The 17,611-nt window shown below is 51.4% G+C and overlaps 1 protein-coding gene across 1 annotated transcript in view; it reads right to left on the bottom strand.

Annotated features, from left to right (window-relative positions):
- Positions 1–1,723: 1,723 nt before the first annotated feature.
- Positions 1,724–17,611, bottom strand: part of LOC124479912 (rho-related GTP-binding protein RhoN-like) — a 28,324-nt gene continuing 12,436 nt past the window's right edge. Inside the window, exons 3-5 of the mRNA XM_047038865.1 lie at positions 13,682–13,791; positions 11,901–12,035; positions 1,724–2,903 (exon numbers count right to left, since the gene is read on the bottom strand). Coding sequence (XP_046894821.1) covers positions 2,634–2,903; positions 11,901–12,035; positions 13,682–13,791 — 515 coding nt within the window. The 3' untranslated portion in view covers positions 1,724–2,633. The remainder of the gene's footprint in view (positions 2,904–11,900; positions 12,036–13,681; positions 13,792–17,611) is intronic.

Raw genomic sequence — 17,611 nt, 5'->3', positions numbered from 1 at the left:
TTTGCAGAGCTACTCTATGGTCCTTTCACAGTCAGAATGCCCTTCTAAGCTTTCTCCAATCCTCATTTCGCCCAGCACTTCCTTTAACAGAACACAGTCTTGAATGGATGGATAATATCCATCCAATAGTCCCATGAACCAAACTTAGATCATGTATGTGTATGTGTGTACATGAGAGTATGAGTATGATGTCAGCTCTGTTCAGTTCTCTCTGCCTAGGCGTTCTCTCTGTGATAGCAGGAGGAAAGTAAGTCAAGTATGCAGAGGCAGAGAACCCACAAAGGTGCTTGTGATCCCTCATGGCGTCTCCGTTGTAAAGGGCAAATGACTGATCAGATTGCTGAAATGGAGGCGAGACTTTCTGTGGTAATAAAGCTCCCTGTCTCAGGCCTGGAAAATGTCTGTGAGTGGGAGGAGATTGTCAAAGATTAACCGAAAGGCAAGTTGACTTTCGAAAGGCTTTGAAGGAAATATATGATCTTTGTCTGTGTCAGATGCCTGTCTGTGCTGGTGTTGTTTGCGTGTGCATGGATGCATGGATGCATGGATGCATGGATGCATGGATGCATGGATGCATGGATGCATGAATGCATGGATGATTCGATGACTGCAAATGCTGAGGGGGAAATGCAGGCCAATGCCAGAAACAGTGACACTAACCAACCCTCTCCTGGTTAGCACACACACACACACACACTGCAGGACTAATCCTCTTCGTGTCAGTCTGAACTACAGGGGCACCACAGGACCAGTGACCATGCTGCTGGTGCCAACCTCATTTCCACTGCTCATTTCCTGCCCGTTGTGACCCCCTCCCAGGCCTCTTCTGCCCCCTGCTTCCAACCCCCGACTCCTCCTCGAGTTTCCTTCCCAATTTCCTAACTCAACCTTTCTTTTATCTGAAAATATTTGATCTCACTTGCTTTGAACAGATGAGTGTGCAGTATGTGTGTGTTAAGTCAATGCATGTGTTAAATACATTTGTGTGCCTCTACAGTGTACTCAGTGTGTCCCAGAATAGGATTAGGGTTAGTGACACTGGCCTACTGAGGACCTAGCAATCCTCCAGGACCCATACCTGCAGCCACACTCTGGAGCCACAAAGCAGTCTCTCTCCTGTCCCTCACAGCTCACCTTCCCTGACCTCGGCTCAGGGGAAAAACATCCCAGAGAGACATGAGGGTTCGAGGATCAAACTAAACGATGACTTGTTTTCCTTCAGAGGATGTCAGCTGTCGCATCGTGTCAAACTGAACTTCCTTTCACCGGAGGTGAACGAGGAGTTATGGTGATTCACTCCAACCGTGATGGATTGAAACCGGACTGCTTTGTTGCCTTGTGCTGCATTGGGACTTCCTGTCTGTCGGTAATCGAGTGAAATCTATGTTGTTTGGCTGGGCCAATCCAACAGCATGTAGCACTGCCATTAGGAGCTTCAGATTGGGAAAGGTGAAGCACAACAGAGACAACGGTAACCTTGGCAACAGCCAACTAATGCTTAGAGGCATACCACCGGCGAGTCACCACAAGAATCCATGTTTTTATCTGATCAACACTTACTGTGGTTTGGGGTTGTTGGTTTAAATATGCTTCTGTCAAGTTTGCCCAGAGCCATGTTGGGGAGGTGAGACCAACTGGGATCAATATTTATGCCTAAAGAAGAACCCCAGATAAACTGTTCCGATGCCCACTTAAAAAAAAATGTTAAGACTTGGCTGCAGACCAGGTTTCTTTGCTCCCTAAAAGCAAGCTGTTGCTTTATTTCAGATTCAGAGTCAAGTGAAAATACAGCAAAATAGCCCTAACACTTTATCTACACGTTTTCCACAAATTAACATCTTAAAATAGCAACGACAGCAAAGACTTCAGTGAATCAGGTCGACGTGATCAGAGCTGACAGTATGAAGTGTTAAACAATTAAAAACAGATATGTAGTGACTTTTTCTAGAAAGCACTTGTGGTTTCAATCATTTGAAATAGCTCCAAACATCTTGACAAAGTTAACAAGAGAGAACAAGAGAGAGAACAATAGAGAAAAAGATTCTCATAGTCTGTTCCATCGTTAACCCACTCAATAGGATCCCTTTTCTGAATAAATGTACATACTGTTTCACTCTCAAATATGGCAACAGGAGGTATCATAGCAGATTTTGCATTTGCAACATGTCCATTGAGAACAATAGGGCTCTTGCTTCATTCTCTTGTTTCTACATCAATGTCGTCTTCCTCCACCCTTTCCGACGGTCTTCTTAGCCAGCCAACAAAGATGGAGGTGGGGATATATCTCTGTGAGGAAGGTCCCCCCCCCAGGTACCTGCCCCAGTCACCGTGAGGCTGCATCAGGGAACTAGTCCACCTCACCTCCCGTTAAAGACAAGAACAAAAATGTAAACGTCTCGAAAAACTCGAAAGATTTTCACACGCGGCAAATAAAATCCAAAGCATTAATTTTTTTCTCTCTACGTTTTCTTCTTCTTCGTTTTTCCTTGTTCCTCAGCAGTGCAAAACAAAAACACATAGAATGGGGAGGATTGACAACAAAAATAAAAAATAAATAGAGTTCCTCTGTCATATATTTCTGTGTTGAAGTATACATATATTTAGATAGAATATGTTTGTGTGTGGGCGTGTCTCTACATGAGCACACAGCTCTTGGCACGGTCCTTCCTCATGGCAGGGGCGGGGTCCAGGTGCTCGGTCCGGCCGGGCAGGGAGGGCAGGGGCAGCTGGGAGACCCGCTTCAGGCCCCTGCGGGAGCTGCTTCGCTTCAGCTGGGGCTTGTGTGGCCGTCGCACCGACGCCAGCGTGGTGATGTGGAACACGTCCCTCACGCTGTTCTCTGACACCTTGGAGGAGCACTCTACGTAGGCCACCGCTCCCACCTGCCTGGCCAGCATGCTGCCCTGAGAGCCAAGGAGACAAGAACAACATCAGCAGCATCATCATAAGCACCATCACCCTGATGTCATTCTGTATGTTTCTCTTTTCCAACATCGTTTTTTCCACAAATGCTTCTTTTCCCTCCCATGTCTCTATTTGTACACGATACATTTCATTCTAACATCTGTAGGCAACATCAATATACTACCCGGCAAGAAAACAATAATCATTTTTTCCTTATTTCACCCATCGACCTGATAAGTCAGTGTCACGGGGACCATATTCAGTACCGTATTAAACCAACTAGCTGCAGGTGTGCAGCAGGGAAGCACCCAGCTGGTCGCAATTAACCGGGGGATTGGGAGGGTTTTTAAACTCAGATCACCGTCAATCAAGGCGCGTTGGGACTGGAAGGAGAACTGAAACTGGAGGCGGAGAGAGGACTGGAAGCGGAGAGAAGGACTGGAAGCAGAGAGAGAGGACTGGAAGCAGAGAGAGAGGACTGGAAGCAGAGAGAGAGGACTGGGGGAGCAAGGGACTGCAACACAGCGCGCACGGAGACGGACTTTCGCCGAAGCTGAGTACCGTGAATTCTACGCAGTCAAGCTTGTGGAACGTGCTGCCCGGACTGCTCGGCCTATTGATACACCTGAGTTTGAGGTTTTATCCACAGTTGTGTTACGCTTGCACACGTGAGTTTGATGTGTGGTGTGCCCATGTTCCACTGTTTTACAGATTTTGCCGTTCATGCACTAGTTGGAGCACCCTGCAGTCCCGGGTGGGCGATAGGATTACGTCCAGTGTGCGCAGAATAATCAATCGGACTATTCCAGCAGTCTCCGGATAACCCCCTTCCCCCTGCTGGAGGAGGCCAGTATCAGCGGCCACCAGAGGAACCAGGCTACCTTATCTCCTGCCAGAGCCTCTTGAGGCGATCAACAACAAGGACTTCCTTTTCTTTTTTTATTTCTTTTTACCAATAAATCTAATACATTTTATACCTCGATTCTACGAGTTTTGGCATCTTTTGAGTGGGAGATACGTTTTGCTCCTCAGAGTAAGAGTAGACTAAGTGGAGGCACCAGCGCCCCCACCTGTGACAAGTGGCGTAGTCGGCAGGATCTCCTTTGAGTTGAGCAACCGTAACCCTCCAAAATGGTGGATGACGAGGCACCCGCAGCACGCCCCCAAGTGATGCCTGTCTTCATGGGAGCACCATGGGCACAGAGGTTTGGAGGAAAAGGGTCGGAACTAAGTCTGCAAGAATGGAAGTTCCAGACTGAATACCTGGCCGGCTTGCAGGGGCTGAGTGAACATCAGAGGTTGCAGTTTGTACTGGGGTCTCTCGAGGGCGAGGCCAAACGTGAAGTCCAGGCAGCACCAGAAGACCGACGCAACAACTCAAATGCTGTGTTCGACTTCTTGGCCGGGCTCTATGGCGACCACACCCCGGTGGCCACTCTGAGGGCCCAGTTTTTCACATGTAGGCAAGGGCCCAGACAATCACTCCGTTCTTTTGTGTTACAGATGCGCGAGCTGTTCACCCGGCTACAAGGACGGCGTGACCATGGCCTTGGCGGTGGAGACACCCTGTTGCGGGACCAGTTCCTCATGGGGCTCTGTAACACCAACATCCGCCAGAGCTTGCGACTGCAGCTTCGTCATGATCCAAACTTGACCTTTGAAGACCTCCGGCGAGAGGCCACGGCCCTGGAATTGGACCATTCAGAGACGGCTGACCAACCCACATGCCTGGCTACCAGCACTGCCTGCGCCCCTGCCCCTCCTTCTACGGCCGACTGGAAGCGGGAAGTGCGTGCTGAAGTCATGAAAGAGGTGAAGGAACAGATGGCTGAGCTGTCTAAAACCTTCTTAGAAGAGTTACGCCGGGGTCAGTCCAGCCACCAGCCTGGCAACCCCCCCTTGCCCCGTGAACGCTCCTACTCGGATGGCAGCCGGGAGCCACCAAGGCGTCCGGGTCGGGCGACTGGACCAAGGTTCCAGTGGGATGACCAGGGGAGACCAGTCTGCAACAGTTGTGGGGAATCAGGCCACATTAGCCGCCAGTGTGGTCCTGGGCCTCGTCGGGGGTCACAAGGGGATTTTTAGCTTTACCGGTCACTGTGGGTCAAGTGGCCGGGACCCTTCCAATTGGCCCGTTCTCTCCCCCTAGAAACAGCCTGATTGGACAATGCCCCACCATCGATGTACAGGTCAGGGGTAAGAAGATCAGATGTTTGGTCGACACTGGGTCCCAGGTTACCCTGTTCTCGGAAAGCTTGTGCAAAGAACTGTTTAATCAACAACTCCAGGGAGCGGAAGCACCATGGCTGACCTTGCGGGGAGCAAATGGACTCAACATCCCCTACATTGGCTATGTGGTCAGCGACTTCCAGGTTCGAGGCATCACCGTGCCGGAAAAGGGGGTTGTCATCGTCCGAGACCACTGTCTGGGTACCCATCGAGCCCTGTTGGGCATGAACGTCATCTCCGCTTGCTGGGAAGAGCTGTTCAAAACCCAACCTACCCAGACGCTCCAGCCCACAGAGGGACAGCAGTGGGAACACATCTTTGCAGACTGCCGTAGGATCCACACGGCCAAGACCCAGTGGGACCAGGAAGACACCGGCCGGGTGGCCTGCCGTTATGCCCTTTCCATCCCAGCCCAGAGTGAAGCCATAGTCTGGGCCAGGTTGCCAGCCCGGGCCTATGGACCGGACAACTGGGTCACAGTGGAGCCACACCCGGAATGCCAGACTATTGAGGTGGCACGAGGCCTTGCTACCGTACACCGTGGTCGAGTCCCGGTGAGAGTGCGGAATGCCAGGCCATACCCAGTCAACCTCCATCGCCATCAATGTCTGGCCCGAGTCACAGCAGTGGGGCCCCAACAAATAAGAGAAAGCGGTGAGGTCCGCTTTAATCAGGTCAGCTGTGGGGTGGTCGAGGTTGACATCAGCCAGACGGGCCACAAGATGGGTACCCCCAGGGCGGCCATGCCCGAACATCTCACTGGTGAGTCACTACGGGGGGATGGTCTGGACGAAAACCAGCAGCACCAGCTCCAATGTTTCCTCACTAAATGGCAGCATGTGTTCTCCACCCACGAGGAGGATTATGGATGTACTAACATCGTTAGACACCAGATTCCCACGGGAGATGCAGCGCCAAGCCGGGAGCGATATCGCCCAGTACCACCTACCCTGTATCAGGAAGTCCGCACGCTACTGCGAGGGATGTTGGACGGAGGCATTGTCCGCGAAAGCAGCAGTCCCTGGGCAGCACCCATCGTACTTGTACAAAAAAAGACTGGGGCCTGGAGGTTCTGTGTCGATTACCGGAAGCTGAACAGCGTGACTAAGAAGGATGCTTTCCCCTTACCGCGGATAGAAGACTCCCTCACCAGCTTGACACAGGCTGCCTGGTACTCCACTTTGGACCTGGCCAGTGGATATTGGCAGGTCCAGGTGGAAGCGAGCGACCGAGAGAAGACTGCCTTTACCACCCCTTTTGGCCTGTTTGAGTGGGACCGGATGCCCTTTGGCCTTTGTAACGCCCCAGCAACCTTCCAGCGGCTGATGCAGCGATGTCTGGGCGGGCAGTTGGTCGACTCCACCCTGGTATACCTGGATGATGTCATAGTGTTCTCCCCAGATTTCTCCTCCCACCTGAACCATCTGGAACAAGTGCTGCAGGCCATGGAGAAGTACGGCCTAAAACTACGGCCGGAGAAGTGCCAGCTGTTCCAGAAGGAGGTTAAGTTCCTGGGCCATCGCGTCAGTTCCAAAGGAATCTCCCCCGACCCAGAAAAACTATCGGCGGTACAAGACTGGGAACCTCCTAAGACCATCCGACAGGTGAGGTCCTTCCTGGGCTTTGTGGGATACTACAGGCGCTTCATTAAGGATTTTTCTCAAATCGCTAAACCCCTGAATGGACTCCTGGTAGGCACAGGACGCTCTCGTGGTCGGGGATCCCCCTCCGTGGCCTGGAACCCCGAGTGCGATACAGCTTTTCAAAGACTCAAGCAAGAGCTGTTGCAGTCCCCCATCCTTGCATATGCAGACTTCTCACAACCCTTTATCCTCTATACTGATGCCAGTAACGCAGGGTTGGGTGCCGTACTGGCCCAGCAGCAACAAGGAGTAGAGCGGGTCATCGCATATGCAAGCCGAAGTCTCCATCCAGCTGAGCGGAACGACTCCCGCTACAGCTCTTTTAAGATAGAACTCCTAGCCATGAAGTGGGCCTTAAGTGAAAAGTTTAAAGATTACTTATGGGGCGCAAAGGTCAAGGTGGTTTGAGTGTGTCATGGCGTCAGCCTTCAACAAATCTGCAGCAATATTTTGGAAATAGATATTCATTTATCTCTCAAACACCTCTCTGAAGTTCGAGGGACATTGTGCACAAAGTCCAAACATGGGCACCGTTCACGCAAGGAGCCTTGATCCACTACCCATGCACGGTCCGGAGTTGGGTGTTCATGCTGATGACATTGAGACTCCCAACATTGAGCAGGAGTCAAAGCAGGAAGTTCTTGAAAACCAAAATGTAGTTGTTCAGCGGGTACACATAGATGGACTTGGAAGAACCAAAGAGGACCTCTTATCATATGAAATAGCTGAAGTCTTCCGAGCCAAAAATCTGATTGATGTCTTGAAGAGGTCCACGCTGTATGCTTTTCAAAGCAAGACCAAACACCAAAGCCCCCTTAGTCCCCATACTGTCTCAGGCTCCCCTCCACACCGTGAGTATGGACTTTCTAACACTGAGTCGGCCAACGGATCGTTACCAGAACATCCTGGTGGTGACCGACTTGTTTACCAAGTACGCTTGGGCCATCCCCACCACCGACCAGACCGCCACCACCACTGCCAGGGTCCTTTGGGGCGCGGTGTTCCAACCTTTTGGTTGTCCAGAGATCCTCCACTCTGACCAGGGTCCGAATTTCGAATCCAAAGTAATCCGAGAGCTGTGTCAGCTTTATGGCTGCCGAAAGACCCATACCACACCATATCACCCCCAGGGTAACGGAGGATGCGAGAGGTTCAACCAGACCCTGCTGAGCCTTTTGGGAACCTTGGAAGTGGAACAACACAGTAGGTGGGTGGACCATCTCCCTTTCCTAATGCAGGCCTAAAACAACAGTGTACATAGTACCACAGGCTATGCCCCCGCCTACCTGATGTTTGGGAGGCATGTGCGCCTACCCGTTGACCTGCTCCTTGGGACGGCGCCAAGGGACGGACCCCAGAGTACAACAGAATGGGTGAGTAAACACCATCAACAGCTTCATGATGCCTACAGACGGGTCGCTGAGCATTTAGGTGCTGCGGCTGTCAAGAACAAACGCCTGTACGACCGGACAGCCCAAGACGCCCCCCTGCTGTCGGGCGAGCGTGTGCTGGTTCGGGACTGCCGACGACAAGGGAAAGGCAAGTTGAGCGACCGGTGGGAGGCCATGCCCTATGTGGTATGTAACCAACGACCTGACCGCCCTGTCTACACGGTGCGGCCTGAAGGAAGGCCAGGCCCTGACCGGGTATTACATCGTAACCTGCTGCGTCCCTGTCCAAATTACCCAGCACCGAGGCAAGATACACCCGTGAGACCAGCAACCCCGAGACCACCTGGGATGGGGTGGGCCGTGGTACCAGCAAGACCTAGACCGACCACAGACGAAGCGGATCCCCCACCACAGGCCAGACGCTCCCAACGGGACACACAGGGACAGCCCCCTGCGAGGTACGGCAACTGGGTCTCATAAGATGGGGTCTAGGGACTAGAACCCAATAGTGGGGGAGGATGTCACGGGGACCATATTCAGTACCGTATTAAACCAACTAGCTGCAGGTGTGCAGCAGGGAAGCACCCAGCTGGTCGCAATTAACCGGGGGATTGGGAGGGTTTTTAAACTCAGATCACCGTCAATCAAGGCGCGTTGGGACTGGAAGGAGAACTGAAACTGGAGGCGGAGAGAGGACTGGAAGCGGAGAGAGGACTGGAAGCGGAGAGAGAGGACTGGAAGCAGAGAGAGAGGACTGGAAGCAGAGAGAGAGGACTGGGGGAGCAAGGGACTGCAACACAGCGCGCACGGAGACGGACTTTCGCCGAAGCTGAGTACCGTGAATTCTACGCAGTCAAGCTTGTGGAACGTGCTGCCCGGACTGCTCGGCCTATTGATACACCTGAGTTTGAGGTTTTATCCACAGTTGTGTTACGCTTGCACACGTGAGTTTGATGTGTGGTGTGCCCATGTTCCACTGTTTTACAGATTTTGCCGTTCATGCACTAGTTGGAGCACCCTGCAGTCCCGGGTGGGCGATAGGATTACGTCCAGTGTGCGCAGAATAATCAATCGGACTATTCCAGCAGTCTCCGGATAACCCCCTTCCCCCTGCTGGAGGAGGCCAGTATCAGCGGCCACCAGAGGAACCAGGCTACCTTATCTCCTGCCAGAGCCTCTTGAGGCGATCAACAACAAGGACTTCCTTTTCTTTTTTTATTTCTTTTTACCAATAAATCTAATACATTTTATACCTCGATTCTACGAGTTTTGGCATCTTTTGAGTGGGAGATACGTTTTGCTCCTCAGAGTAAGAGTAGACTAAGTGGAGGCACCAGCGCCCCCACCTGTGACATCAGACTTGCACCACATTAACTCACTGAACACAAACAGGAAACAGCTTGTCGTACTGCTCTCTACCGACTAACAACAATATCTCAATCCTGCTCGGCGCTGTGAGGTGTTGTTGATCTGAACACATCCAAGGACAGACACATCTACACTTGAAGAATAAATAATGCAGGGCTGCTTTTCTTGCCGGGCTGGGGCTGGGGCAGGGGCTGGGGCAGGGGCTGGGGCAGGGGCTGGGGCAGGGGCTGGGGCGCTGCTGGAACTGAAGCAGAAGGACTGAGAGCTCTGTGGGCCAGCTGGGCAGTTTATGGAGCAGGGTATACAGGCATCACTGACTGGAAAATCATATTGATTGCAGGAGAGTCAGCCTCCAGTCCGACTCAATTCCCTCTTCTCAATTCTCCCTTTCTTGCTCTCTCTAAATTGAGCATCACACTGGTGCACCAGCCCTTGCAGCAAAAACAGATAAGGGACTGCATTTCCCATGAGCCTCTCTGGGATAGCACAGACAAACAGCAAGCCTTTCATTCCAACAGGCCTATGGTGTGATCTTATCAAGGTTTTGCACAAAGCTGGAGACATGAGACAAGATTTAATTTGGTGGAATGGCAGATTTAGAAAGGAGGGTGGGCTGGTGGTGGTGGTGGTGGTGGGGGGGGGGCGATAGCTGTGACAAGCAGAGAAGCTCCATCAGATCTTAGGCAGATTAGTGCGGAAATGTCCAGGGTTCACCCCCTGGTCACTGTCGCTTGTGACTCTTCAGCTCTGGCGGGATTCAATTCAAGATCAACACCGGGATAACGGTTGCAAGTTATTGGATTATATCAGCAAAGGTTTGCCGTCAGGGGTTTGCTATCTTGTAAGAAACACATTCTCTCACAATATTAGAGTTCCACAGTAGCTGCTTCAGACAAAACAAAATGTGTGTTTCTAGATGCATGGGCCTTGTGTTTTCCAGAAACACCCTTTAAATTGTCCCAAGAAATGTGTTTCATACAGTCGCACCCTACTCAAATGTTTGCATAGTTATATTGTTTCATGATCTGTGTAAATAAACATTTAGATAAACATAAATACAATATTTTCAGGTTGTAGGGCGTTTTCGGTTGGGGGAGTGAATCTGTTTTTTTCCCCCCGCGGCTAGCTTACATTCAGATGTGGAAAAAGGCCTCTTTGTTCTCTGAGCGTGTGTGTGTGTGTGTGTGTGTGTGGGGGGGGGGGGGGGGGGGGGGGGGGGGGGTGAAAAGCCGTTCTAATTTGTGTATGTCTGACACAGGAGAGCACAAAATGAACAAGCAAAAAGCTGATTAAAATTCACGGATTTGTGGACCAGTTTATCAACCCCTCCCTCCCTCCATCCCACTGGCTTACAGGGATGTGGCAGTGAGCGATAAAAGGGCTCGCTCATTTATCAAAGTCCACTTTTCTATTTATCCTGCATTTTTCAAAATCCCTAAATCTGCATGAATATTTCATTTCAGGGCAAAGTGTGTCCCTAGACATAAACCTTACCAGCCCCCTCCCTCCCTGCCTCCTACTCAGTACTCTCACAATAAGATACCTTTACAAAGCTGTCAGCATATTGCAGTCAGAAAAAGCTTGCGTGGCAACATGTCAAATTTATTTTTTTCTACCCTATCGTTGCTGATTGTGTGTGTGTGGTTGTGGTTCTGTGTGTGTGGTTGTGGTTCTGTGTGTGTGTGTGTGGTTCTGTGTGTGTGTGTGTGGTTGTGGTTCTGTGTGTGTGGTTGTGGTTGTGGTTGTGTGTGTGTGTGGTTGTGGTTGTGTGTGTGTGTGTGTGGTTCTGTGTGTGTGTGTGTACAAGTGTATATTGGAGTTTGGATTTGTTCTTTCTCGTCGTTCTCCTGTGGGACTCGTTCTCCTGTGGGACTCGTTCTCCTGTGGGACTCGTTCTCCTGTGGGACTCACTGAGTGCATTAGCAAAGCTACAGAGGAAAACACACGTAGCTGTATTGGTTTCTCGTCTCATTCCGTGTCCCTTAAGAGCAATTGATGCTTTATTATATCGTACAAATCACTTTTGCAGTCACACTCTCACATGCTCTATGATTATCAACGGTTTAACAAATGCTGCACTTCATCTCAATGGTACAATAACTATGTTCCCGTCCAGCCTAGTTTGTTCACATTTTTTTTCGTTACTATAAATGTTTACATTCAAGAACCCCATGATGGAATCTACGCCCAACAAATGTAATTTGTGTTTAAGAGACGTACCACACTTCTATAGGCCTTTATGGTTGTCTGCATATGTATTTTCATCTAGTTCCTCCATTCCTCCACCATTTCACCCCTCTACCCCTCCACCCCTCCCCCTCCCCTCCCCCTCCCCCCTCTTCCTCCTCCTCCTCCTCCTGCCCACCTGCTCGTGTGTGACAGGGATGAGTCTCTGCTTGGACAGCTCCCTCAGCGTGCTCACGTCCGTCCTCATGTCCAGCTTGCAGCCCACCAGGACCACCTTGGCGTTGGGGCAGAACTCCTGGGTCTCTCCCTGCCACTGTGGAGAGACAGACACAGGCAGACATTTAGTCAGTATAACAGACAGACACAGTCAGTCATTTAGTCAGTATAACAGGCAGGGTTGATGCAACAGTAACATAGTGACATTCATTTCTTTTTTCCAAATACAGTCGGAGTAAGCTGAGCTATTCCAGGTTCGGCACAGACGGCGACAGTACTGTTCAAACAGTTCCTTGTGAGATGAAATGTTCGCTCAAACTCAGCTGTGAAAGCGTTCCACTCCTCTCCTGACACAAGAACACCGAACACCACCACTAAACCATCTGATGAGCCGGAGCCTTCTAGAAACCATGTGTTGAATGCAAGAAGGAGCTGACAGTTCCATTCATCAAGTAGAAAAGAACCCTTGACCCTCAAAGGACCCCCCCCAAACACATACACCCCCCCACCCCCCACTGTCAGCTGATGATCTTGGTTCCACAGGAGTCAGGAGTCTAATTTGGGGTGGTGATTGTGCAACAGGTCCCAATGTGCCCCCAGGTCTTAGAGATTACCAGTGCGACAGCCAGGGGTCAGGGGGTCATTGCAACCCCCTACCAGGGGATTCATGGGAAAGCGAAAAGCCCGATGGGAGTTCTCCCCCCCCCCCTTGTTGACAGGGAGCACTGAGGCTTGCGAGGGACTCGTGGGTAAAAAAAAGAAAAAAAGAAGGTGTCCAGGGTTAGATCTACAAAGTCTGTGGGGGTGTTTCAGCAGCTCCCCACTGACCACTAAACACGTCAACAAACCAGGCGTGGGAATGCCTGGAGCCCTGGGAGCAGCAGTTCAAAGGGACATGCCACACATGGCTTCAAGATGGGAGAGCCAACTATAGAAAACTGGGGCAGGTTTCAATGACACACAAACCAAACCTATAAAGAAAGGTCCTTCAACACAATAGACTATGCATGATTTGTGACACTCTGGAACTAAACACAAACACACACAGACACACATTCCCATACGCCCATGAAACACATTTAGAAACTGGACTGTGACCACAGTTTACCACCCCACCCATACTTAACACACTTTTGCCACCACCATTAAATCCTACACCCAGAAACTGCACATCACACCCAAAGGCCGTCACGCAAATGTTCATTAGCACCAGCCCTCTGCCCTAACCTTAACTCAATGGATGTGAAACCTCACAGAGACCAAAAAGTGATATCAATGCAGGATTGCTTTCTGGAACACACAGCAGCTGCTCCCTTGATTGAGCTGGCGCGGTTAATTTGCAATCGTGTCTCCCGGGGTTCTCCTCGCATTCTCTCCGTTCCCACGAGGGTCAAAGGTCAAGTACTCCTAGTGGTTTTGAGGGCTCAAGGGGGTGTTTTTCAGCCCCCAATTGTGACATGGTCAACTTTTGGGATTCGAGAGTGCGAATGTGAGATTCTGAAGTCGTCTCGATATAAATACATTTACATTTAGCAGACGCTGTTATCCAGAGCGACTTACAGTAAGTACAGGGACATTCCCCCTAGGCAAGTAGGGGGAAATGCCTTGCCCGAGGACACAACGTCATTTGACACGGTTGGGAATCAAACCAACAATTTTCTGATTAATAGCCCGACTCCCTAACCACTCAGCCATCTGACCCCCCAGCCGGAAATAACATCTCCCTGGCTTCTCGGTGCTGACCTTCTTGAGGATGCTGTCCAGGGTTTCGGGGCGGCTGATGTCGAAGCAGATGAGCACGGCGTCAGAGTCGGGGTACGCTAACGGTCGCACGTTGTCATAGTAGGAGGAGCCTGTGGACACAAAACAGGAAATACATGAGGGACGTCTGAAATGTATGAAACCTTCTTTCGTATCCCATAGCGGTCTGAGATGAGAGGTACAGTGAGTGTGCATCAGTACACAGCGCATACATGGTTCAATCAGTGAGCAGGCACACACACACTCTCTCGCTCTCCTCCGGCTGGATTGTGCAGGGCCTGCATTCTGCTGACACAAAACGTACGTTGATGTGGACAGCTGTGTTGTGTGTGACTAGCCTCTGTCTATTTGTTTACGCACGCACACAGAGTCAAGCTGTGGCCCCCTTAAGCAGAGCACTCACTGAGGTGAGAAACACGAACACGTTGACCAAGAAACCCCCATGGGCCCCGGATGAGGCAGGGGTATTCCAGTACAGGACACACAATGTCAGATTCCTCATCATTTAGTGTGACTGACATAACGGTCCCTGATGGTGTAAAGCTGTGCATAATAAGATTGTTGAACAGGTAAATAACTGTAGGTCAAGTAGCGGCATTGCTACACTGCTCAATAGCAGACTCAACACAATGGCTTCACAGCCTGGCATAGCACCGTCTGCCTTTGTCTGGTGGGTGAGTGGAGACTACACAATGCCCTGTTGCGCAAGTTGTAGCACTGCTATGTTCCCTTTGTGGGACAAAATAAACCTTCACAATGGCTGCCAGCGGTTCATTCCCATGTCCATTGGACTGGTCGCTCTCTCCTGCTCTGCTCCACCACCAGACAGGACAAAACAACTGACTCTCTGCTACAGGGTCAAAGGCCTCAGAGAAACAGAGAGCAAGGGTGTGTTTATGTGTGTGTATGCGTGTGTGTGTGTGCAACACTTGGTCTATGCTCCGTCTATCAGGATAGTTTACGCCTCCCTTCAGAGTTACAGAGGACAATACAGTAAAGATAGCCATGGCAACATAGAGAGTTGTCGTAGCCAAGAGAACAAGCTACCCACTCTCATCCTGTTCCAGGCTTGTTAATGCCGAGTGCCCGGTTCTCTCTCTCTTTTTCTCTCTCTCTTTCTCTCTCTCTTTCTCTCTCTCTTTCTCTCTCTCTCTTTCTCTCTCTCTTTCTCTCTCTTTTCCTTCTTTTTCTTAGTCTGCTTAGACACACACATACACTTGCGTGCACACACACATACACAGAATGAGACGCCCAGAATCTACATCACAGTCTAATCCCATGGACACTAGTTCCACCAGTCATAAGAGTGCACCGTACATCACAGGGCTCTGATTGGTCACAGTTGTGGCACTGGGGCTTCTGAAGGATGTCTTTAGTATGTATCAGAGCGCAACAGGCCCATGCTGGGAGGAAGGGGAGGGGATGAGAGGGGGGGAGGGGCTAAGCACGCAAGAGCAGAAGGGGAAAGGAAGATTGAATGACTTTCGCTAGGGGGATGAGGGGCATGCCAAGAAGGGATGAGAGGGCAGAGAATTCAAACGAATTTCCAACAAGAGGAAAAAGAGATTAAAAAAAAAAGAGTGAATGGGCTAGAGGAGTGAAAGTTTAGACCAAGGGGCTCAGTTTTAAATTATTAGGAGGTTGGGGAAATTTGTGGAAACTAGAGCGTCAATCTGTCAATCCCACCAATCGGCGTGACTGACGGCCGTTGAGCACAGACGGCCTTGTCACAGCGGAGCAGGAGCGGAGCGGCAGAGCAGCCAGCTCAGCACTTTCTACAAAGTCACAAAAGAGGAGGAAAAGTAGTGTGTGTGGGAAACAAGCCGAGCAGGCACTCTCCTAGAGCAGGCACTCTCCTAGAGCAGGCACTCTCCTAGAGCAGGCACTCTCCTAGAGCAGGCACTCTCCTAGAGCAGGCACTCTCCTAGGGCAGGCACTCTCCTAGAGCAGGCACTCTCCTAGAGCAGGCACTCTCCTAGGGCAGGCACTCTCCTAGAGCAGGCACTCTCCTAGAGCAGGCACTCTCCTAGAGCAGGCACAAATAACAACCAATCAGCCTCCCCATCGGCAGGAGGAGCAGCACGGGGGGAGAGGAGGAGGAGAGGAGGAGAGAAGGAGAGAAGGAGAGAAGGAGAGAAGGAGAGAAGGAGAGGAGGAGGGGGAGGAGAGGAGGAGAGAAGGAGAGAAGGAGAGAAGGAGGGGGAGGAGAGGAGGAGAGAAGGAGAGAAGGAGAGAAGGAGAGGAGGAGAGAAGGAGAGGGAGGAGAGAAGGAGAGAAGGAGGGAAGGAGAGAAGGAGAGGAGGAAGAGAAGGAGAGAAGGAGAGAGAGGAGGGAATGAGAGAAGGAGAGAAGGAGGAGGAGAGGAGGAGGAGAGAAGGAGAGAAGGAGAGAAGGAGGAGGAGAGGAGGAGGAGAGAAGGAGAGGGAGGAGAGAAGGAGAGGAGGAGGAGGAGGAGAGAAGGAGAGAAGGAGGGGGAGGAGAGAAGGAGAGAAGGAGGGGGAGGAGAGAAGGAGAGAAGGAGGGGGAGGAGAGAAGGAGGGGGAGGAGAGAAGGAGAGAAGGAGGGGGAGGAGAGAAGGAGAGAAGGAGAGAAGGAGGGGGAGGAGAGAAGGAGGAGGAGGAGAGAAGGAGAGAAGGAGAGAAGGAGAGAAGGAGAGAAGGAGGGGGAGGAGAGAAGGAGAGAAGGAGAGAAGGAGGGAAGGAGAGAAGGAGAGAAGGTGGGGGAGGAGAGAAGGAGAGGAGAGAAGGAGAGGAGGAGAGAAGGAGAGAAGGAGAGAAGGAGGGAAGGAGAGAAGGAGGAGGAGAGGAGGAGGAGAGAAGGAGGCGGAGGAGAGAAGGAGAGAAGGAGGAGGAGGAGAGAAGGAGAGAAGGAGGGGGAGGAGAGAAGGAGAGAAGGAGGGGGAGGAGAGAAGGAGAGAAGGAGGGAAGGAGAGAAGGAGAGAAGGAGGGAAGGAGAGAAGGAGAGGAGGAGAGGAGGAGAGGAGGAGAGAAGGAGAGAAGGAGAGAAGGAGGGAAGGAGGAGGAGAGGAGGAGGAGAGAAGGAGAGAAGGAGAAGGAGAGGAGGAGGAGAGGAGGGGGAGGAGAGAAGGAGAGAAGGAGGAGGAAGAGAGAAGGAGAGAAGGAGGGGGAGGAGAGAAGGAGAGAAGGAGGGGGAGGAGAGAAGGAGAGAAGGAGAGAAGGAGGGAAGGAGAGAAGGAGAGAAGGAGAGAAGGAGAGAAGGAGAGGAGGAGAGAAGGAGAGAAGGAGAGAAGGAGAGAAGGAGGGAAGGAGAGAAGGAGAGAAGGAGGGGGAGGAGAGAAGGAGAGAAGGAGAGAAGGAGAGAAGGAGAGGAGGAGAGAAGGAGAAAAGGAGAGGAGGAGAGAAGGAGAGAAGGAGAGAAGGAGGAGGAGGAGAGAAGGAGAGAAGGAGAGAAGGAGAGAAGGAGGGGGAGGAGAGAAGGAGAGAAGGAGAGAAGGAGAGGAGGAGAGAAGGAGAGAAGGAGAGAAGGAGAGAAGGAGAGAAGGAGGGGGAGGAGAGAAGGAGAGAAGGAGAAAAGGAGAGAAGGAGAGAAGGAGAGGAGGAGAGAAGGAGAGAAGGAGGAGGAGAGAAGGAGAGAAGGAGAGAAGGAGAGAAGGAGGGGGAGGAGAGAAGGAGAGAAGGAGAGAAGGAGAGAAGGAGAGAAGGAGAGAAGGAGGGGGAGGAGAGAAGGAGAGAAGGAGAGAAGGAGGGGGAGGAGAGAAGGAGAGAAGGAGGAGGAGGAGGAGGAGAGAAGGAGAGAAGGAGAGAAGGAGAGAAGGAGAGAAGGAGGGGGAGGAGAGAAGGAGAGAAGGAGAGAAGGAGGGGGAGGAGAGAAGGAGAGAAGGAGGGGGAGGAGAGAAGGAGGAGGAGGAGAGAAGGAGAGAAGGAGAGAAGGAGGGGGAGGAGAGAAGGAGAG

The sequence above is a fragment of the Hypomesus transpacificus genome, chromosome 17 (genome assembly GCF_021917145.1).
Source record: "Hypomesus transpacificus isolate Combined female chromosome 17, fHypTra1, whole genome shotgun sequence".
Classification (NCBI taxonomy): Eukaryota; Metazoa; Chordata; class Actinopteri; order Osmeriformes; family Osmeridae; genus Hypomesus; species Hypomesus transpacificus.
The sequence above is the reverse complement of the archived record's forward strand: the minus strand, read 5'-3'. Positions and strand labels throughout refer to the sequence as shown.